General features: G+C 44.6%; 4 protein-coding genes, 2 long non-coding RNA genes and 2 other non-coding genes across 8 annotated transcripts; 3 read left to right on the top strand and 5 right to left on the bottom strand.

Annotated features, from left to right (window-relative positions):
• The first annotated feature begins 3,650 nt into the window (after nt 1-3,650).
• LOC9656580 (receptor kinase-like protein Xa21) lies at nt 3,651-6,179 on the top strand. The gene is made up of 13 exons (XM_024685526.1): nt 3,651-3,802; nt 3,875-4,136; nt 4,185-4,257; nt 4,317-4,388; nt 4,450-4,571; nt 4,655-4,790; nt 4,838-4,909; nt 4,958-5,029; nt 5,085-5,156; nt 5,208-5,393; nt 5,450-5,521; nt 5,774-5,912; nt 6,015-6,179. Exons 3-13 carry the CDS (start codon nt 4,223-4,225, stop codon nt 6,177-6,179), a joined length of 1,143 nt encoding a protein of 380 aa, XP_024541294.1. The 5' UTR covers nt 3,651-3,802; nt 3,875-4,136; nt 4,185-4,222.
• A 2,597-nt stretch (nt 6,180-8,776) lies between these two features.
• LOC112350080 lies at nt 8,777-9,542 on the bottom strand. The gene is made up of 2 exons (XR_002993630.1): nt 9,120-9,542; nt 8,777-9,065 (listed from the first exon to the last, which is right to left on the bottom strand). It is a non-coding gene; the product is annotated as an uncharacterized LOC112350080 (long non-coding RNA).
• Nucleotides 9,543-9,817: 275 nt separating this feature from the next.
• Nucleotides 9,818-11,393, top strand: LOC9655914 (ubiquinol oxidase 1c, mitochondrial). The gene is made up of 5 exons (XM_024685525.1): nt 9,818-10,264; nt 10,360-10,512; nt 10,590-11,078; nt 11,138-11,207; nt 11,256-11,393. Exons 1-5 carry the CDS (start codon nt 9,818-9,820, stop codon nt 11,279-11,281), a joined length of 1,185 nt encoding a protein of 394 aa, XP_024541293.1. The 3' UTR covers nt 11,282-11,393.
• A 172-nt stretch (nt 11,394-11,565) lies between these two features.
• On the bottom strand, nt 11,566-13,974 carry LOC9655913 (laccase-4). Its single transcript, XM_002980557.2, has 6 exons — nt 13,785-13,974; nt 13,526-13,677; nt 13,213-13,457; nt 13,023-13,151; nt 11,956-12,891; nt 11,566-11,905 (listed from the first exon to the last, which is right to left on the bottom strand). The coding sequence occupies exons 1-6, from the start codon at nt 13,893-13,895 to the stop codon at nt 11,778-11,780; spliced, it is 1,701 nt and encodes a 566-aa protein (XP_002980603.1). The 5' UTR covers nt 13,896-13,974; the 3' UTR covers nt 11,566-11,777.
• Nucleotides 13,685-14,538, top strand: LOC112350079. The gene is made up of 2 exons (XR_002993629.1): nt 13,685-14,092; nt 14,152-14,538. It is a non-coding gene; the product is annotated as an uncharacterized LOC112350079 (long non-coding RNA).
• A 111-nt stretch (nt 14,539-14,649) lies between these two features.
• On the bottom strand, nt 14,650-14,723 carry TRNAI-AAU. The gene has a single exon. It is a non-coding gene; the product is annotated as a tRNA-Ile (tRNA).
• A 3,105-nt stretch (nt 14,724-17,828) lies between these two features.
• LOC112350078 lies at nt 17,829-19,084 on the bottom strand. Its single transcript, XM_024685666.1, has 9 exons — nt 18,954-19,084; nt 18,851-18,907; nt 18,769-18,795; nt 18,683-18,712; nt 18,601-18,627; nt 18,303-18,533; nt 18,191-18,250; nt 18,072-18,139; nt 17,829-18,011 (listed from the first exon to the last, which is right to left on the bottom strand). Coding segments are annotated over exons 1-9 (618 nt in total). The 5' UTR covers nt 19,071-19,084; the 3' UTR covers nt 17,829-18,010.
• A 58-nt stretch (nt 19,085-19,142) lies between these two features.
• TRNAI-AAU lies at nt 19,143-19,216 on the bottom strand. Its single transcript has one exon. It is a non-coding gene; the product is annotated as a tRNA-Ile (tRNA).
• Between the last annotated feature and the right edge of the window lie 1,297 nt (nt 19,217-20,513).

Here is a 20,513-nt window from a genome sequence, read left to right as displayed (position 1 = left end):
CATAGCTGCTGAAGCACTGCATCCCGGCCTTGCAGGAGCGGAGTGAATAAACTTTTACAGGCTCTCTGGATAAACGTCCGGATGGCTGTCTGTGAGGCGAGGAAAGAGGCTGTCAAATTGTGCACGCCACATGAAGTGATCCATTCGGGCCTCCTCCAAAATTTCCAGTCACAAGTATGAAGTTCTCCCTGGCATACTTTGGCTACACAGGCTTAAAACAATGCTGAGAGTGCTACATTGAAAATGCCCGGGTTTAGCTGCCGGAAGAACCCTAATCTCAAGTGCCCAGGGATCTTTTTAAGTGGCTCAATGGACGGCCAGGATGCTACATTGAAAATGCTCGGGTTCTTGGTTCTTCCTGGCGGTTTTGATTTTTTACACTCTGCCTGCCAGGCTCAAATCGGATTGCTGCTTCCGCTGCGTGCAAATGGAGAGGAGGATCCGTCGGTTGCAGCGAGGGTCGGAAGGAGCGCCGATTTTGTTTTGTTGTTGAGGTTTCTTCGTCGGCATTGGAGATTTCAGTGGCATTTTGTTTGTCTCGTTCTTTTCCCGATCGATCAATGGCATGCCAGACAGGGTCGAGCTCAATCTGAATCAAATCTGGCTCCAGTGCGAAGATTATCCTGAGCTCGCAGTCCAAATCTCCACTACGTGCTGGCGACATTGTCGAAATGCTCCCGGGAGATCGTTTCTTCAAGTTTATGCTGTGTTCTTCTCTTAAAGGGAAGGCAGTAGCATCCCAAAGTGACAATGTGCTTGCTTCCAACAAGTGAAAGAGGCAAATCGAGGACGATGAAGCATTTGCCCGAGCTTTGCAGCAGCAGGTATCTATCTCTTTTTTTCTACCTTCGTTCATGAAGCAAGCAACTTGTGAGCTCAGGAGATGGCGGCGACTGTACGCTCTAAGAACACACGAGCTGGCGAGCCCGAGAGATCGAGAATGCTTCACAGCGCGACGACGCCTTGTGGTTTCCAGCTACTGCGTGTTCAAGGCTTGCCCGACTGGGCAAACGCTGGGTGCGTGCGAATTTCTGATGTTTTTCGGTAAAGCTACTGAGTGTTTTTTTTCTTCCAAATAATTTTTATTCGCAGCTTGCCCGCCTTTGAGGACGATCCCGCAAGTGGTGATGATTCACGGAGAGAGCAACGTTTCACAATTGCAGGTTCACGCTGTTCTATCTATTGTCTTTAGTCTAATGCCTTTTTTTCTTGTAGTCTGTGATGCTACTTGTCTATCCAACTGGTGTCCGGGTTGTTGTGCACACTGCAAATCTCATCAATATCGATTGGAATAACAAGAATCAAGGCCTGTGGATGCAAGATTTTCCTTTCAAAAGTATGACTGGTGCATCAGACTTTGAAAACGATCTGGTGGACTATTTGACGGCTCTTGAGGTACACCAAGTCTGTTTGCGAGCAAGATCAGTTTTTTACAGTGGTTGGGATGTACTGTAGATGTCCAACACCATGGAAAGATGAAGATCAACGTAGGCCACTTCCAAAACTTTGATTTCAGCAATGCTGCGGTATGTATTGATTTTGCACTTTCAAATGAATGAAACTGATGTGCCGAGCTCTACCAGGTACGGCTGGTAGCATCTTACCTGGCTATCTCAGCTGAATAAGTGGGGTCACATGAAGCTCCATTTCACGGGCTTTGGTGTAAAGAGGGTTTGGCGAAGTGTCTACCAAGATCCACACGACCAGAGGTGATGTGCTTCTGATATATATTTATAATATAAATAAATATATTTATTTAATATATATTTATTTTATATTTATATTTTAATATATTTAATATATTTTTTAAAATATATTTCCTTTCGGCTACTGGCTTGTTTTTGGCTTTCTTAATCAGTTAATCAGGAGGTGAGTAATGGGTTTAGGGCTTGATGTATTACATTCAAGCCAAGGAGGATGAAAAAATATATTTTATCTCCTCAAATAAAATAATTGTGGATAAAATGTAATTTTTGATTAACCTAGTATATAAGTTAGTGTTGTTGGGAATTGAAAATTTTTCATCTTAATAGGACAAGATGATAAAAAAAGTTGGATAGGCTAGAAAGGTATATGTTTTTTTGTTGTTTTTTCTTTTGTTTTTTATATTTTTTTTTTAGCTTAAAACCTTTTACTGATTCTCAATATTTAATCTATTGTATTGAGACTATGATCAATTGCATGGACAAAAAGCTTAAAATCTCCTATAGCAATTGGTTAATTTTTATATAAAAATCTACATTTTGTTAGTACTCACATGTTTTTATATTAAAAAATACCACTGAGGAAAAAAATACTGTATTACTTTTAAGCCTATATAAAAACCTGAAGAGTAACAAAAATAATCTCTCTCAAAGACTATATAATTATACAATATATATCTCAATTTGCTCAAATTTAATATTGCCTAATAGAATGCTGAGAGGAAGCGCAAGTTCGAACCCTTTCTCAAGTTGGTTGAGACAGGTTTATTTAAAAGTTAAGTAAGCCAATGTTCTCATTTTGATTCTTTTTCTTTTTTTTTTTTTTTTATTTTCAAATAAGCATTGATCAACTTAGAGTTGAACCATTTGCATTACCTCATCTAAAGTCAAAAAGATATACTAAATTGCATCACATCTTAAGTGAGCTTGATTTGAGTATATTTTTTATTTTTTTTGTGTTTCAAAGTTTTAAATTGATTATTTCTGCAATTGATAAGCAAACGAGAGCAAACATCATAAAGAGCTTCATTGAAAGAGGTGGAGTAAACAATAATGCTTTTCTGAAGGCATTTTTTAGTCTGATCAATTTTGACATGCATATCATGTTGGAAAACTTGATTTTGTAAGTTGTGGCATTTTTATTTTTATTTTTTATTTTCTTCAGGTCACCTAAGATTTTTCCTTCTTTACCAATGTTACTATTCGGGTGAAAAATCAATTTCAAGCAAAGACAAAGTTACTCATTTCAGGCCCAATACCTTGGCTCGGTGATGAATATCTTCACAAAAACAAAGCAAAAGAGATGACTCAGGAGAATGGGGAGTGGTGTTTGAGATGAATATGCCGTTCTCAAAGGAAGGCAAGCATACGCATGTCAGATTGTGCAAGTTTGTCTGTTTCATTTGTTTGTTTCTTTATCAGTTTTTTATTTCGTTGCTGCAGTACGACGGCATAAAAAATACACATGAATGGAGAAAGTGCTTATTGAGTTAAAGGCCTGGTATGTGTCTTTTGATTTTCCTTTTGACAGGAAATAAATCAAGGGTCATTATCCTTGTGTTTTCATGAATAAAATGCATATAAACTAAAACAAGAGGCCATATATTTATTCGCGAGCTATTCGCGCAACAATGGGGGAGTCCCCCTAGCCCAAGGGTTTGAAGCGGCCTCCCGTTAAACACCATCCCGTTTCAGTCTCTCTCCACCTAACTGGCAATGATGTGGCACGATTACATGGCATTTCTCTCTTTCCACTCCCGTCCCACTCTCTCTCTCTGGTGCTGCCACACAACATTACTTCCAGTCACTTTAACTTGGACCAAAGGCTCTTTCACAGAACAGAAAGTATCTCTCCTTTTGCTTTGCTCCTCTAGATTGCCAGACTTTGGGAGGGGGTTTTAGGTTCTTCTCTGGAATGGAAATGCTGGTCGACCCAAGCAGCAGCAGCAGCTAGATTGAAAGCGCTCCTTTTTTTTGCTCTCAAGGGGCAGCAACAATGATCATATGGAGGTTTCTATGAATTTGTGGAGCTTAGTGGTACTATTAGCTCTGGCTTTATGGAATATGGGCATGCTCTTCATCTTTGCACAGTGGAGATTGTAAGTATTGCTATAGTGTCTTCTCCTCTTGGATCATCCTTAGTCTTATTTTTCCAACGGATGCCTTGCAAGCTTTCAAGCACGCTCTTGGGGATCCATTGGAACGTCGCAGGTGGATGGGCGATGATCCTTGGTCAGCTTTATCATCAGTGCCGGTCAAAAGCGGAGAAAGACCACAGTCGTCGGGCGGATAGATGCAGACGGGAGTGGAAAGAAAAAATATATGTATTATCGCTAATTTATATGATTTATCCAATGGGTAAGTGGCCCTAGCGAAGAACAGGGATGTCTCTCGTCGATCAGGATGAGTTCCCAAGCTCAAGAAAAAGTTCAAGTAAGCAGTTTTTCTGATTCGGGCTTTGCTAACGCTTCTTTGTAACAGGAATTTCCAAACCAACTTGATAACTGGTGCAATCCCAGATGAGATTGGTCTACTCTGCCAACATGGAACATTTGTAAGTTTTTGCAGCAGTTTCTATGTTTCCTTATTCTGTTTTTGACCTTTGCTATGTAGAACTGTCGCATCGAATAGATTTTCTGGGCCTATTCCAGGAACCATGGGAAATCTTACTCGACTGTTGACACTGTAAGTCAAATATAAGATATAGCATGTTGGATTCCAATAAAAAGCTTTGCTTCTTTTTCAGGAGTCTTGCTGTCAACAATTTTTCAGGATCTCTTCCGCAGGAAATTGGTAACCTGTCTTCACTGACCGAGCTGTTAGTTCTTGATGTTGGGCGAGACCAGAATGTGGTTCTTATGCCTTCCGGTGACGATTTAGATATGTCTTTTACATTTGTCTTAGAAACTTTCTTCTTCTTTTTTGGTTTTGAGCTATGGTGAAACTTGCAGTTATGCAGGTAACATGGAGAAAGCGCACTGAGAAATCATTTGCAAGAACCGCAGCAGTGGCGGAGCCGCCCGAGCTGACGAAGAAGAGGCTCTCGCGAGACGAGCGTGTGGCACTAGTCAAGTCATTCGTGGAGAAGTAAGCATTCATTTTCATGTTGGCCACCAAGTTGATTAGAACTGAAGGTGTTTGGACTCTACTGGTCTAGGCGGGGAGCTCCCACCAGCCTTAAGCAGTTTGCGAGGGCTCCAGACACTGTAAGCTTCTTAAGTCGGTGTGATTTATACTCATTTGCTTGGCACCAGAAATATGTTTGACAGCAACTTCAATGGCTCGATACTAGACTTCCTTGCCAATATGTCTAGTTTTGAAATTTTGTAAGTGCAATAAATTCATTCTATAAATTTATGTGAATGCGGCCTCCTTTGACAGAGCCATGTATGGGAATAAACTTTCTGGTCTGCTTGCTGCATCTCTTGCCAATCTTACAAACCTGAGAGAATTGTAAGTCTGCGAAAAACTTCCTGATTTTCTAAATAACTACTTGTTACATAGAGAACGGGAGAAGTATCAGCCGGAGGCTCAATACCGCCTAGCTACAATCTCTAACAAAGCTGCGAGTCGCCAGCCGTTTCTTTTAGCAGTTAGCATTTACTTTGGCTGTTTTACCAGGACCTTAAGGAACTGTCAGCTATCTGGTTTTATACCTGACCTGGGCAATCTTACCCAGCTCACACACTTGTAAGCTTGCAGGAAGGTCTACAATTTAGAAGATGTATTTAACGTTGTTATTGCAGGCATTTGAGTTTCAACAATCTGACTGGGACAATTCCAGCGTACATATCATCTTTTGATCGTCTTAGCAGACTGTAAGTTCTTCATCTCTTAATTTGCGTCTAAAGGAAGTCCGAGCATTTTCAGTTTCCTAATCTTACTGGAGGCCTCCCAAACCAGCTCTCGAGAATCGTCGACTTGTACGTAGACTTCAAAATCGTTTTCCTCTTCTAACCAAGTACATCTTTGCATATATACAGAGATGTATCGTTCAAAAGGCTGACTGGACCTGAGCGAATATGCATTTTTTCTCTATGTGACATGCTAATTTCTCTGAACTTGCATAGGAATGCTACCATTATTGGCAATCCGTTCTCAGTTAATAGAACTCAAGGGTATGGTTCTCTTCGTGTTCAACACCATGTTTTCATTGCAGACAAAATGCGAATACTGCTACGTGTTTACATGATATATCAAACTGCGGCAGTGTGAACCAAGGAAATAGTTGAGTGATATTTGCTGCATAAAGTCTTCACTTGATATCGACATATTTCCTACTCAGGTGTTATCAACTGTGGTGGACCTCAGATCACTTTGGATGGGACAGATTTTAACATAGACATGCCAAGTTCTTTGGATGGGGACTACTATTCCACAGGAGGATGGGTATCTAGCAGCTCTGGTTTTGCGGAATCCTTTCAAGATAACCGTCCTCTGATATCCGCAATCCAAGTTCTACCTGGTAAGTGTTAGATACTGCTGCCACTACGAAAGTTTGTCTTCGTTCTAACATTGCGTTTCAGAATTTGAAACTGGTGGCACAAGTCAGAGTGAAAACAGTTCCAAAGGTGTAAAAATAGGTGTTGGAGTCTCGGTGCCACTCGTGGTGCTCTTTGTGGTTTCCGGTTATCTGTTGTGGAGGAAACGACACAGAGAAGGACGATGAAGGTCACTTAATTCTTTTGCGAATTACTTTTACTAATGTTCTGTGCCATGCAGGCTCAAACTTCTAGACGGAAAGCTGCATATGTTTTCTTACAATGAAATAAAAAACGCTACGGGAGGATTTGACCCCGCGAGATTGTTTGGGAAAGGAGCATTTGGCAAGGTCTACAAGGTAAAGTTTTCTTTCTGGTATAAAGCGTTTGGACTTTCAGGGAGTATTATCTGATGTTACGGTGGTAGCGATCAAGCAGCTTAATAGGGTGAACGACAACACTGGAGATGTTGTGAACGAGGCCACACTTATCTCCACGGTGCAATCGCAATCTAGTCAAGCTTTATGGATGCTGCACCGAAGGAAACAATTGGGTTCTTGTTTTTGAGTTTATGGAAAACAACAATCTGCATCATGCGCTCTTGAGTAAGTTGATCTAATACTGCTCTGAGAACTCATAGTTTAGGTCCCGTGGGGCGAAAGCTACACCTCAGTTGGCCAATTCGCTTCAATAGATGCATTGGAGTCGCAAAAGGGCTCGCTTATTTGCACGAAGAGTCATCACCGCGTATCAGACATCGAGACATCAAAGCTACCAATGTACTTTTGGATCAAGCTCTGGTGGCAAAGATAGCGGACTTTGGTTTGGCAAGGCTCTTCGAAGATCATCAGTACGAGGGTGGCAGGAACAATGTGAGAGCTCAAAGTTCTTGTAATTGCTTGATCTGATCATCTCTGATTTTTCTTTCTTCTTTCAGGGGATACCTGACAGCTTTGGAGTTCTGGTACTAGAAATCGTGAGCGGAAGAACCAATCTGGACACCACGAGTGAAGACATGACCCATCTTCTCGATCACGTACGTATAAAAATTTACGAAATGTTTGCTCTTTAACTCGCGTCAATGATCAGGTATGGGAGCTGTACCAAGGCCATAGGCTCAACTCCTGGACAAAGAGCCGACAATGCCGATGACGAACAAGTTATAAGCACCCAAGCGACAGCATCACAGCGTCCAGCAATGTCCAAAGTTGTGGCGATGCTCACTGGCAGCGAGGAGGTGAGGGTGAGCTCCTTGCTCCCGGGATACTTCGGCGTCATCCCCGGATGCGAGAGTTGCTAAGCAAGGACCGAGAGAGCCGATCGAGCAAAGACCCCAGCAGCAGTGCCAGCAGCAGCATGATCGGGACTGACTCGCCATGGCAAGGGTCTTCGTCGGCAAACAACAGTATACTTCCCTCGAGTTTTGAGCTTCCAGAAGAGCAAGCCATAGAGATGCCAGGAATATGCCCAATCCCGCATCCCTCCTCCGTGGATGCCGCCACATTGGCGAGGTCTCGCTCATCCACGCCCACGTCTTCAGCAATGGCTGGATCCGCAAGACCTTCGTCCAGATGTATGGCGCCCTTGGCGGCGCTGGCACAAGAATCTCTTTTCTTGGAACATCACCCTGGGCCACGAGGGGCTGAAAGATGCCCGGGACCTCTTTCGGAAGATGCCCAGCCGCGATACAGTGTCGTGGAATCTCATGTTTGCAGCATATGCCCGGTCAGGGCATCTTGTTGTGGCCAGAACTCTCTTTGATTCCATGCCCAGGAAGAGCCTCGTGTCCTGGAACAAGCGTACGCCGAAAGAGGGAATTTGCGGCGGGCCAGAGATGTCTTTGACAGAATGCCGCTCACGGATCTCATCTCCTGGACGATGATCGTCACGGGTCACGTCGCGCGGGGCAAGATCGAGGAGGGATCCAGGCGATGCCGGAGAAGAGCGCTGTGGCTTGGAACGCGATGATCCTGGCGAGCTGTCAGGAAGGGGATGTGGATACCGCAGCGTCGCTTTTCACGGCCATGACGCCTGGGCGGAATTGTAGCTCCTGGACGTCGATGATCTCTGGCTATGCCACGGGGCGGTAGTGGCGGTATTTTGGCGAATGCCGACGTGGAGCTTGATTTCCTGGAACGCCATGGCCATTGCCCTGGCCGAGAGCGGCGATCTCTCCTCGGCCAAGAATCTCTTGGATCGCATCCCAGAGAAGAACTGCGTCTCCTGGAACGCGATGATCCAGGCCTACACCGCGTAGAGGTCTTCGATCGAATGCCGCAGCCCGACGTGATCTCCTTCACCACGATTGCCGTGGCGATCGCGCAGGGCGGGGATCTGGATCGCGCCAGGGCGCTGTTGGATGCCATGCCAGAGCGAAAACTTGTTTCCTGGAACGCGATGATGGGCGGCTACGCCCAGAGTGGAGTTGGCGACCACGAAGTTGCCGTACACCAGTCTCAACATCTGTCCTCGTAGAGGTCTGTGAATATTCGTTAGGGTTTACTGGAACCGAAACCGTATGGTCCGCAAAAAACTTCATGGAATCCTGGGCAGCATGGAGATGCTTGCAAACAAGAGTATGGAGTTCCTGTATGGCGTGAAGATGCTCTTGTAGATCAGAATCTTGAACGATCAGTGGAGAAAATAGACCAAACAATGTCCTGAGGAATCCCGTGAAAACGAACAATCCCCTCCCAGAAAACTTCAACAACTATCTACTGCTCGCCAGTACTTTTCACGGAGAGAATCGAACAGAAATCCGACTCACCAGACTCCAGCGTGACAGTTTCAGAGATAATTATCTCGCTGGGAATCTCAAGGACGAGATCTCCAGCTTTTAAATCGCACGCTGCAGCCCCTCCTCTACCATATCCTTCAAAATCTGTTTTGTCACAAAGCTTTTAAGATCGTCACAGAAAGAACTACCAAGACTCACCAGCTATGTCAATGTTGCCTACATTGCTTTCATCAGTGCCAAATTCATCCAGCCTTTTCAAAACAATTTTCTCGAGCTCGGAATAAGTGCTGGAAACCAGCAAAGATCGAACGACGCCATTTCGTTTCGAGCACTGATCATGCCTCTTTCATCGCCTTCCAGAAAATAACATTCTGTCTGAGAGCAAAGAAGAAAAACAAAAGAAAACAGCAAGTCTTCGATAGAGCAATGACGAACTCTTACCTCGTTGAGCTCTAGAATCCGTGCTGCCTCTAATACTTCCTCCAGCCACTGGCATTTCTCTTTGCTGGGCTTTGGAAATCGCAGCTTGAGGCCTCGATCCTCCAAAATCCTCTGCATTTCATCCAAACTTCATCCTCTACACACTCGCGCCCCGATCAATCAGAGATTCTCTTTCGCTCGCGCCAGTGGATCCGCTGCCCCTGGCGCGGCCAACCCCACCTCCATGCCAATAAACCCTAACGAATATTCTCTTAAATTTTAAGAATTAAATAGCTGCCACATATACCAATCTTTTTGTGCCGCGTGTGCTTTTCCCGCGTAACGGTGAGCTAAACAGAAAATAGGGCAGGCTATGGCGAGCGAGGCCGCGATGGCGCTGGCGATGCTGCTAGGCTGCTGGTGAGTGATTCTTGCCAGATCGTCTGGGAGTACTGATCTTCGCCGAGCGCCTCAAGATGAGAGGGGGCAGATTTCTCAACTCTCTGCGGCAGCTAGCCAGGCAGCCAGTGAGCAACACGCCTTTGATCCGCAACGCATTCGAGCTGGGGCACTGCGTTTCCAAGCCGATCAAGCAGGGGTGTATGTCGCCGCCGTCCAAGGAGAAGCAGTACTTTTTGATCGGGCTCTCGTCGTCGATGAAGCAGCAGCACGCCGCTGCAATGAAGAACTTGCTGACTTCCACACACATCAAGAACAGCAGCTCTGCCGCTGCTATGGTGCAAGAACCTCTGGAAGATAAAATGGAAGCTCCTCCTCCGGTGGAGGACAATGTGGTTCCTCCTGCACTGGAAACATCTTCTCCGGCAGAGCAAGTTTGTGATGCTGGGATTTCTCCCGGTTACTGGGGCGTGCGTTTCGGCAAGCCGAACGATGTTGGGTCGAACATTTGGAATTCCTTCCGGGTAAGTTCGCATGTTTTTTGAGTCCGATCATTGATGGTTCTAACTTGGAGAGCTTTTCAGCCATCGGAGAACCGGATAATTGAAGCTGAGGGGAGTATCGACGTAAACAAGCACAGGAACCCAGAGAATTTCTCCGACCAGTTTGCGAGGCTGGCCGTGATGGCTCTAAGATTTCCCACCGACTTGCTCTTTCGGGTGATGCTGCACAACCATTTCTAAAGTTTCATATAAGTTTGACATCTAAAGCAGTAACGTGAGTTTTGGCTTTCTCGTTTTTCTTCTTTACGTTTCTCACGCTCGCTTTTGCTCTCTCTCGTTATTGCAGCAACGTTACATATGTCGAGCCGCAATGCTAGAAACCATCTCTGGTGTTCCCGGAATGGTTGGCGGGATGGTTTTGCATTGTAAGTCTCTGAGGCGAGTAGAGCACAGTGGAGGGTGGATCAAGGCTCTTATGGAAGAAGCAGAAAACGAACGAATGCACCTGATGACGTTCATGGAGCTGTCCAAACCATCGTGGCAGGAACGGGCCCTGGTTTTTACTGCTCAAGGGATGTTTATGAACGCGTACTTCCTGCTTTACGTCGTTTCTCCTCGGTTTGCTCATCGGATGGCGGGGTACATCAGAGAGGAGACAATCCAGTCGTATACACAACTCATCAATGACATAGACGACGGAAAGGTCCCAAACGCTCCTGCGCCGGACCTTGCTATCGACTACTGGAGGTTGCCAATGGATGCGACACTACGGGACGTTGTCATGGTCATTCGGGCAGATGAAATACACCATCGCGAAATAAATCACTTCGCTGCTGTAAGTCTCAGTCGTCTACAATCTTAACATGAGTTTTGTTTTCGGTGTTCTACTTTCAGGATGTTTATATGCAAGGGCATACTCTCAAAGAGGCTCCTGCAGATATGGTCACCATGACAACTAGCTTTGGTGAGTTTTTAACAAATCATTCTGTCTTAATAAGTGTCCCTTTCACAGCGAGGAGTCACGCGTCGACTACGTAGAGATCATTCAGCCGCTCAACAATGATTCGCTCATGTTATTTTGTGTTTCCAGAAATATAGATGACCTTCCACAGACAAACATCCTTTTAAAAATTGATGTTTGTTCCGCTTTTCAGACAATCTCTTACCAACTCGTCCGACACGCTTTTTCTAAGTTTTTCGGGGAGGTACGTTTCATAGCTGGAAGCCGATTTGATACCAATGGAGATGTTGATGTCTTTGTCTATGTGGCTCTGACTCTTTTATTACAGGTTGGTCCTCCGAGCAGTATCCGACACACTCAATAGTGCTTCAGGACACGAGCTTTAAAACAATCAGGTAAACACAAACCAATTTTTCTTGTCTAAAATCTTGGTAGATCGGCTGGATCGGCTGGAAGCTCTGGCTCTTTTATGACAGGTAGGTCCTCCGAGCAGTATCCGACATTTTCAATGGGACTTCAGCTTATGCACGAGCTCTAAAACAATTAAGGTAAACACAAACGAATTTTTCTTGTCTAACATTGTGGTAGATCGGGAGGAGGTGGTGGAAGCGTCTGGTTACCGGGTCCATTCTGGACGATGAAAGTGGTTGCTAGTCCCCATGACGTGTGGATTTCCAGATGGCAATGCATATACCAGACTCCTGCAAAAGCAGAAACGACAGGATGAATTTAGCAGGATTGAACAGGCTACCTGGATTATCGGCCCAGAATCTTATAGCAGCCCAGCCACCAACGGGTACAGCAACTGTGTTTCTTCGAGGAGGGTCCACGAGATTGAAAGCTGCCGCTGCGGAGTTATTGAAGTTTCCAAATCCTTGGCCAACAATGTAGAAGCTAAATCCATGGAGATGGATCGGGTGGTTCTCAACCCCGAGTATACTGGTGTCCTGGAGCACCATCTGGACGCTGGCATTGAAAGGGATGACAGCAGCTCTGGTTCCTCGGAGCGGGGTGATATTACTTGGAGGATTTCCGGTGTAGTCGAACACGTTCAGAGGCTGGGCTGGGAAGTCCGGGGAGAAGACGTTGGAAATGTTGAAGAAATAGGCCTGGAGCACGGAGACAGATGGAAGAACAAACGATATGTTACTCACGGAAGCCGTGAACTTGCTTCCATTCGGTCCCTGGCAGCCAAAGTTGGCGTCGCACGGTTTCGCCCCGAGTCCGACCGTGAGGAAGAAGTTGGAAGTTATCGTCTGTGGAACGGGCTCCGGGTGCTGAGCGTTGGCAAGGCTTCGCAGGCTGGTGGAAAACGTTGTCACGAACGCAGTGTCGTTACTTTGTGGGAAGTTTGGCATCACCGGTGTAGAGGAAGCATTGGAGCCAGCGTACTCGAGGATTGCCAGTGTGGGAGTCATGCGAAAAGGAACGTTCATCGCCGACATGTAGGGACTGGCACCCATGTAGTAGCGTCCAACAGGCTGATCAGTGGTGAGAAGAACGTTCGTCGTCTGGCCAGGAGTTATCATGATGGAAGTGGTACTATAAGGCTTGGTGTAGTCTCCATCCGTCTCCACCACCGTGATGTTATGGTTAGCGACCGAGAAGAAGAGCTCGATATTGAGTGCTGCGTTGATGATCCGAAGAAGGTAGACTTTGTTTGGTTGGACCCGGAGCTTGTACACGTCTGTAGCAGCAGCAATAGCAGCACGCAGAGAATCTCAGCGGAAAGGAAGAGAAGAGCTTTAAAGTGGCTGGAAAAGAAAGCTAGAGTACGAGTTCTGGCGTTTAAGGGGAGCAGCAGCAAGTGGAACTCACCATTAGCGGAACAGTTGTAGAGAGGGCCGGGCAATCCATTGATGGTGTAAGCATCCGAAAGAGCAGGGCCTCCGCCGGTTAGCAGCGCTTGGTTCTCGACGTCCTCGACATTAGCATTCCACCATTCGCCTGCGAGAAAGAAATCGGAAAGTCAGTCAGTTCCAGGAACAATGCTGCTTCTTCGTTGTACCCAGAATTATGATGTGCTCTTCCTTGGGGAAGACAAAGGGATAAGGCTCTCCAGAAGTTGGAAAGACGACCATGGCTCCGTGGACAGTCGCTCGCAGCCAAGTCTCGTGAGCATGATAGAAGAGAGTTCCGCTCTGCCTGACAATGGTGTAGTTGTAGAGGTATGATCCCCCAGGTTGGATCGGGCACTGGGTGACATAGGCAGGTCCATCGGCCCAGCAGGAGAAGAGCTGCCGGATCCCGTGCCTGTGAGAAATCCAGCGACTTAAGTTCACGACGAGAGAAAAGGATCTCTACGCGGGGAAGAAGCTCACCAGTGCATCGTGATGTTATACGGTCCATTGTTGGTAACATTGATGAGAAGACGGTCACCTTGGTTTGCAAAGATGACCGGACCGGGGTACCTTCCGTTCACAGCGACAAGAGACTTCGAGTTGCAAAGTCGCCTCACGTTTGTCGACCGGATCTGAGCAGCAGCAGCAGCAGCAAGACAGTGTCACTACTGCTGGAGCAACAAACAAAAGCAGGCAAGCAAAGAGGTATTCCCTTTCGCTAAAGAACAAGCTCCCTTACAGTGAAGTTGTAGACACGAGTTGTGGAAGTAGTAGAGTCGGCGGCGCTTGAAACACCGGCTGCAACGAGCAAGCCAATTGCTACGACGAGAATGCGGGTGTGGATCTGCATTGCCTCCTCCCTGCTGCTGCTACCAGAGACGAGACAAACTATGGAGACAATGGGGACGATCAAACTTTATGCGCCCTCCGTCGTGCACGGCACTTCCGGCTATGAAGTTCAATTTATGTGCATACAGGGCCTCTTGACTAGAGTGACAGTCCTGGTCCCAGTAACTCCAGCGGATTTTACATCTAGTTCCTCCTAAGGTGAGGCGTGATTCTTCCCGCAGCAAACTTTTTATGTCTAACTTTTCCTTTCATCTTAGGTGGTGGTTCTTCTGTCAACGTTGTGGAGGCTTTCGCTACCTGCTGTGGCACGTTCCGGAGCGTTATGTCAATTGCTAGATCGGTGCGTATACACTTCCGTGGCAGCAGCGCCCATTGCGAATCTGGAGCAGCGAGAGAGCACACTGGAAAGACAACAAAGGTTTATTTTTTTCCCTTCGAATTTTACCAGGCAGTGTCACTCACGGGGCCTTGACTCTTCGCGTTTGTTAGTTGAGTGGCGTGGTCCTGTCTTCTATCGACGAGGAAGAACACTGAAGAACAAAAAAGAAAAGTAGAAAAATACAAGCCAAAGAAAATATGGCGCATGCAGGTTTTGAACCTGCGACCTAGCTCGAAACCGTTAATTAAACATGTTTAATCGTAAACAATTTTAAAAATGTGGCTCATGCGGGTTTCGAACCTGCGACCTTGGCGTTCATTTAGAATATTGTGCTTAAAACCTTGAACCTTTAACGTTAAAACAAAGTCAAAACATGTGGCCCATGCAGGTTTCGAACCTGCGACCTTGGCGTTATTAGCACCACGCTCTGACCAGCTGAGCTAACAGGCCTTACACGCAGACTTCTGTTTAACATTAACTAAACCAAATTTTCTGTAATAAGGTTTTGAAATGAACGAAGAAAGTGTAGGTCAGAAATGTGGCTCATACAGGTTGCGAACCTACGACCTTGGCGTTATTAGCAAGGCCTTACATGCAAACTTCTGTTTTAACATTAACTAAACCAAAGTTTCTGTAATTTATGTAAACAATATTTTTTAACTCAATGGTTTATAATTGTTATAAATTTAGTTACTTCCTCTTCCTCTAATATAATGTGTGTGATCGCTATTTTAGACCTGTAGCAAAAGAATGTGCATCACCAAGGAGTGCGCGGATCCAACCATGGCTGGAATTTACTGGAGGGAGGATGACTGCTGGGTGAGATACCGCCCAAGCATCGAGCATGTCATTCTGGTGCTCGCATGAAGCGATAGGACTGCGAGAAAGTATTGAGTAATTTGCATGGCTTTGCTGAATCCCAGGCCTCCAAGTATGCATCAAGAATTTCCCTTGGAAGAATCACTTCGAAAAAGTATCCCAGTGGAAGGAGATACGAGATTGATCTGGATCACATGGAGCAAGTCAATCTGCGAAGTGGCTATCGCCGGAAGATCAAGATAATTGGAAGCGATGCGATTGTATACTTCGAATTCTCTTACTTCCTGATCTTCTTTTTTCTTTCCAGACTTCCAAGGACCAAGCGATCGGGCATGCAGTCGAGGAGCTCCTCCAGCTCATGAACAAGGAGAGTTTCCTCAAGAAGGTGATCATGGACAAGCACCCCAAGATCAAAAACGTTCGATCCAACAAGTTCCTTGCCAACAAGCCGGAAATCTACTGCAAGTTCGTCCGAGCACTCATTAAAGAGGCTGCCACGACCAACAAAGAACTTATCAGTAAGGCTCTATACAAATCTAGCCATACAAGCAATTCTTCTTAACAACCATGTCACAGTGGAGATGTTCTGTGCTCTCAGGCAGGCCGATACTTCGGAGCTAAAGTCTCTCGAATACGTCTTTCACGGAACTCCATCCAGAAACTTACAATCCATCGAGAAAAACGGACTGGACGCGACGCTCTGCGGCTCCACCCAGAAGTTTTGGGTCGGAAAAACTCCCGAATTGAGCGTCGAGTACTGCAGAGAAGTAGCTTCTTCTCACGCGACCATGGTGCTGTTCCTGGAACTGCGAGGACAAGGGGAGAGTGCCTGGGATCTTAACAGACGGAGTGTTCCCAACACCAAGTCAGGCGTTTTACTGCCAGTGGGGGAGGTTGATGTGCCAGTTCCCTGGTGGTTAGCATCCACAGCCTCATCACTAAAACCATCCAGCAATTACTCACGGTCGGAAAATTCCAACAGATACTCATACAGCAGCAGCGACGATGATTGTTAAGTCTTGCTTTCAAATATCATGCAAGGATGATCACGTATACATACCAGTTATTTTATCTCTCAGCGAATTAAAGGTTTCAATGATCCACTGGGGGTTTGAAGCTTTCGACTGGAAGTTTGTGATGTATGCTCCCATGTTCTAAAATCATAAGGATTGTGTGAGCTAGTTAGAGTTAGATTATAATTTTTGCAAGCAGAAGATAAACTCATCTGTGTCAAAAGATTTCAATAATTGAATTAAATAAATTCGAACCAAATCATATATTTTCATCTAGAAACTATGGGATAAATAGTGTCATTTAAGATTTTTTCTTGATTTTATAATTGATAACTTTTACTAATTTTAAATTAAAATATTTTAAAAGTATATGTAATATATTTTAAACTCCTATAATTTAATAAGGTTAAAATTCAATAGAAGATTAAAATTAAGAGGAATAATCAAATTAAATGGAATTGTGATTACATTTACTCAAGAAATTAAGCTTCAAATGATGAATTTAGAGTAAAGGTATTTAGAAATTTAAAATTTTGGAAAAAAATTTAGATTCCCAAAATTTATATGATATTTTAAATTGCATATGAGAAAAGAGTATTTTATTAATTTAATATTATTTAATATACACACACAATATTATTATTGAAAACTATGTATTCCATAATATAAAATAGAAGATTTGAAGAGCTGTATGTATTTTGTTTTGTAAATTACATTTAATTTTATTAATAATCTTTTGTTACTTATTAATACAGTCATCTTTGAATTTAATTATGTTTAATTGTTGGTTGACTCAGATTTAATTTAAAGTTTTTATAATATTATATTTTTTTAACACTTTTTTTACATTAATAATTTATGTATTGATACATGAAAAACATAATAAGCAATAATAATGATTGAGATAACTTTAGCACAATAGCCACACAATAAAGTAAACTATAATCTAAAGAAATATGATTCATCATCAATTTATTGTTTAGTATTATTAAATTTATTTATATATTATATTTAAATTTTCTGATATATTATAGTTTTTGCATAAAAGAAAAGATTATTTAACATTGAGACCCTAATATTGAAGTAAAACCTTATCTTTCATCTCTTATTAAAATTTAAGATCTTAATGTCATTGGTATAAAGACTTAAATTCAAATAAAAATAAATTATAAATAGAGAGATGATTAATCATATTTTTTATTAGCATTCTTTCAATAAAAACATATTCAGAAATAATGTTCATGAAACATAATAGAATAAGTTAATTTTAAACACTACTCAGAAAATGCATGAATATAAATATTAGAAAATAAAATAATTACACTATCAACACATAAAAGTAACAGTTTTTACTAAGTATCCATGCTATTAAAAAACTCACTCTAATAGGATGAGAAACTAAATATATGTGTAATCTAATGGTTCACGTTCACCATATAATTATATCTCAAAGCTTGCTTTTAAAAAATGAATCCAATATTATGTTTAAAACTAATGTTTCATCTTTGATCCATAACATTTTATTGCTAGGAATTATTGAGAATTTTTTCAACATATATTCTCTCTAATTTCAGTGAAGTTGTTCATGAATATAATAAAAATTGTATCTTAAATAATTTATTATTCTTGGTGAATATACTCTTCTATAAATACAAAGAGATGGTGAACGAGCTGGGATCCTGGCTTTGCTGAGCGAGATCTACTAACTATGACAAGAATCAAATTTAACATATATCAGAAATTTGTTGATAACTTGTACTTTGTGTGGTTTTTGTTTGCAAAATTTAGGTTTGAGGAATTCTGTTCCATTACGCACTCATACAACCACGTCGACGATTTTAAGTCTTGCTCTCAACCATCAAACAAGAGAAAACGAAGGAAGATCACGTCCTTGTTGCTTGTTCATCTGAAAATGTATGAAAGAAAACGACTAAAAGCTCAAATCTTTCTTAACGAGTGCGTTTACCAGTACTTGGCGATGAAGGCCCTGGAAAATCTGCGGGCAATCCTCTCGGCCTTTCTTCTTCCGATCACCTGGAAATGAACAAGACGAGCGTTTGTACTAGATTTTAAGTGGCTTCTCACCTCGCAAAGTTTTTCTTTACTTAGGCCTCGCACAGCCTCCTCGGAGAGCTTGCCGGTGTTCTTCTCCCAAAAATCCTGTTAGCAAGTCCAAGGATGAAAGAGGAGCTCTTACCTTATGCAGAGCTTCCGCTATGATCTCACCAAAGGTTTCAATGACTGAAGTATCCACTGGAGCCACTGGGGGCTTGAAGCTTTCGACTGGAAGTTTGTGATCCTTGCTCCCCCGAGCTCGAATCCTCAAAACGCGCTTCTTCGCCAACACAATTCCTAGAAGTATGAGCCCCCATGTACAGACATACGGCAGCAATACAGTCTCATCTTCGCGTACAACGATCGTTTCCACCTGGAAACAGAAAAAAAACAAAAAGAATAGATCTCCCGGTTAAGTTTCGGTCTAGTGAAACTCATACCTCTTTTCCTGGAGAGATTTCTTCTACCTGGAAAGCCCGGTAGTAAGTTCAGTGATCCTCTCGAAAAGCTAAGCTCGAGTACCTTTGTCTCCTTAAAAAATAATTCTTCCACCTGGAGCAAAAGAAAACGTAAGTTGCGCATTGATCCTGAGAAACAGGGCTCCATACCTCGTCTACAAGGAAGAATTCATCCACCTGAATATAAGAAACTCTGGATTGTGACACTCACGATTAAGATAGATACACGCACCTCTACGTCTTGGTTTGCCACTCCTCCAAGCACAATCTCGGCAATAATCTCCTCCTCCTGGAATGCAATCCAAGAGTAAACTTCCAAAGGAGAAGAGAGATACCTCTAGGCGATGATCATCGCCCACGAAAGCCGCTGGAATCTTTTCTTGCGTGAGACCATTCCGATCAGCTTGACAGATCGTTGAGGAGAAGAGAAGAACGACCCAAAGCAAAACCATCCCTTCCTGGAGCCCTCACATTCTTTTGCTGTTAAAAGGTTTCGAGCCAGCGACCTTTACAAGAAAAAACAATGGCCTACGCAGGTTTCGAACCTGCGACCTCGGCGTTATTAGCACCACGCTCTGACCAACTGAGCTAATAGGCCTTATCAATGATTAATTCTATATAATCAATTTAACTATAAAACCATATACGCACGAGCCCTAGTCATTTGAATCAAGGGTTTTTGGGCGGGCATTTCCAATGGGTCCTCCACCTCCCGATCCTGGCCGGCAGCAACGGCAAGAAGAGGGCAACGATAGCGAGGGAGACAATGGCGAGCCAGCGGCGCCGCCTGAGCCGGTGGTGCCAGTGCGCAATGAGGATCTCCAGATGATCGCCAGGCTCTTTCCATCTCCCGTTCTCGGTCCTGTCGCTCCTCCGCCTAGTCCCGCTACTCCGCATGCCGCATTTACCAGGTCTAACAGCGATTCTAGGTTGATTGCTTCGAGTCCCAGAGATTCCGCCATAGCCGAGGTTCCAACGTTCCGCAGGTCTGATCCCAGGAGCACTTCCAGCGACGCAGTTCGCTATCGCGGGAAGGATCCGAGCAGCTCCGGCGCCGTAATATCAACTCAGGGCGGAGATCCGGGCTCGTCCAGTGCCACGCCTTGGATTTCAGGGGATCCGGGCTCATCCAGCGCGATCGCGGAGGATCCAAGCTCATCCAGCGCCATAATATCGGATCCGAGCTCGTCCAGTGTCACGGCAAGCTTTGGTCTTCCAGGTCCGAGCTCATCGAGCGCCGCAACCGCGATTTCAGAGAATCCGAGCTCATCCAGCGCCATAATGTCGTCTCCAGGCATGGATCCGAGCTCGTCCCTTGCCACAGCACCAGGTCCGAGCTCATCGACCGCGATTTTAAAGGATCCAAGCTCATCCAGCGCGTCTCCAGGCAAGGATCCGATTGCCGCAAGCTCTGGTCTTCCAGGTCCGAGCTCATCGATCGCCTCAGTCTCGATTCCGAAGGTCCCAGTCTCGGAGATCACCGGCCCGGGTGGATTGCTCCATGGTCCGTCGCGTCTATCACGCGCTGGCCCGACCCCGATCGCGAGCGCCGACGATAAAGGCAAGGGGATACTGATCGAGGAAAGCGAGTCCATCAGCAGCGGCAAATCATCCACCGGGTCAGTTGCTACTGTCATTGGCAACATTGGCAGTTCTTTCTCTCCTCCTCCAAGCTCTCCAGGAGCGCCACCCGCGTTGCCACCGCCACACCCCCATCAGCGCTGGTATCAGAAGTGCTGTAGGTGCTCCCGCTGCTGCCACAGCGGCTGTAGCATCCTCTAGATCCTTTCTTCCTTTCGTTCGTCGGGTCTTTCGTTTTGGCGGTGTCTTCTCCGTCCTCGCTCTCTCGTTCCCTCAATTGGTCGTTCACAAGCTCTTCTATCGATTGATCGCTG

The sequence above is a fragment of the Selaginella moellendorffii genome, unplaced genomic scaffold (genome assembly GCF_000143415.4).
Source record: "Selaginella moellendorffii unplaced genomic scaffold, v1.0 SELMOscaffold_45, whole genome shotgun sequence".
NCBI lineage: Eukaryota > Viridiplantae > Streptophyta > Lycopodiopsida > Selaginellales > Selaginellaceae > Selaginella > Selaginella moellendorffii.
This window is presented reverse-complemented; position numbering and strand designations above follow the sequence as displayed.

What these genes read in the sequence shown, in the direction of transcription:
- LOC9655913 (XM_002980557.2), bottom strand. Translation starts at nt 13,895, where the DNA reads ATGCAGATCCACACCCGCATTCTCGTCGTAGCAATTGGCTTGCTCGTT. An exon ending in AGAGCACATCATAATTCTGG is followed by an intron (nt 13,152 to 13,212) that starts GTACAACGAAGA and finishes TCTTTCTCGCAG; the next exon opens with GCGAATGGTGGAATGCTAAT. An exon ending in CTACAACTGTTCCGCTAATG is followed by an intron (nt 12,892 to 13,022) that starts GTGAGTTCCACT and finishes CTGCTGCTACAG; the next exon opens with ACGTGTACAAGCTCCGGGTC.
- LOC9655914 (XM_024685525.1), top strand. Translation starts at nt 9,818, where the DNA reads ATGAGAGGGGGCAGATTTCTCAACTCTCTGCGGCAGCTAGCCAGGCAG. An exon ending in AAATAAATCACTTCGCTGCT is followed by an intron (nt 11,079 to 11,137) that starts GTAAGTCTCAGT and finishes TTCTACTTTCAG; the next exon opens with GATGTTTATATGCAAGGGCA. An exon ending in CACCATGACAACTAGCTTTG is followed by an intron (nt 11,208 to 11,255) that starts GTGAGTTTTTAA and finishes TCCCTTTCACAG; the next exon opens with CGAGGAGTCACGCGTCGACT.
- LOC9656580 (XM_024685526.1), top strand. Translation starts at nt 4,223, where the DNA reads ATGAGATTGGTCTACTCTGCCAACATGGAACATTT. An exon ending in CTTACTCGACTGTTGACACT is followed by an intron (nt 4,389 to 4,449) that starts GTAAGTCAAATA and finishes CTTCTTTTTCAG; the next exon opens with GAGTCTTGCTGTCAACAATT. An exon ending in TGTGGTTCTTATGCCTTCCG is followed by an intron (nt 4,572 to 4,654) that starts GTGACGATTTAG and finishes TGAAACTTGCAG; the next exon opens with TTATGCAGGTAACATGGAGA.
- LOC112350078 (XM_024685666.1), bottom strand. Translation starts at nt 19,070, where the DNA reads ATGGTTTTGCTTTGGGTCGTTCTTCTCTTCTCCTCAACGATCTGTCAA. An exon ending in TGGCAAACCAAGACGTAGAG is followed by an intron (nt 18,796 to 18,850) that starts GTGCGTGTATCT and finishes TCTTATATTCAG; the next exon opens with GTGGATGAATTCTTCCTTGT. An exon ending in TAGCGGAAGCTCTGCATAAG is followed by an intron (nt 18,251 to 18,302) that starts GTAAGAGCTCCT and finishes TTTTGGGAGAAG; the next exon opens with AACACCGGCAAGCTCTCCGA.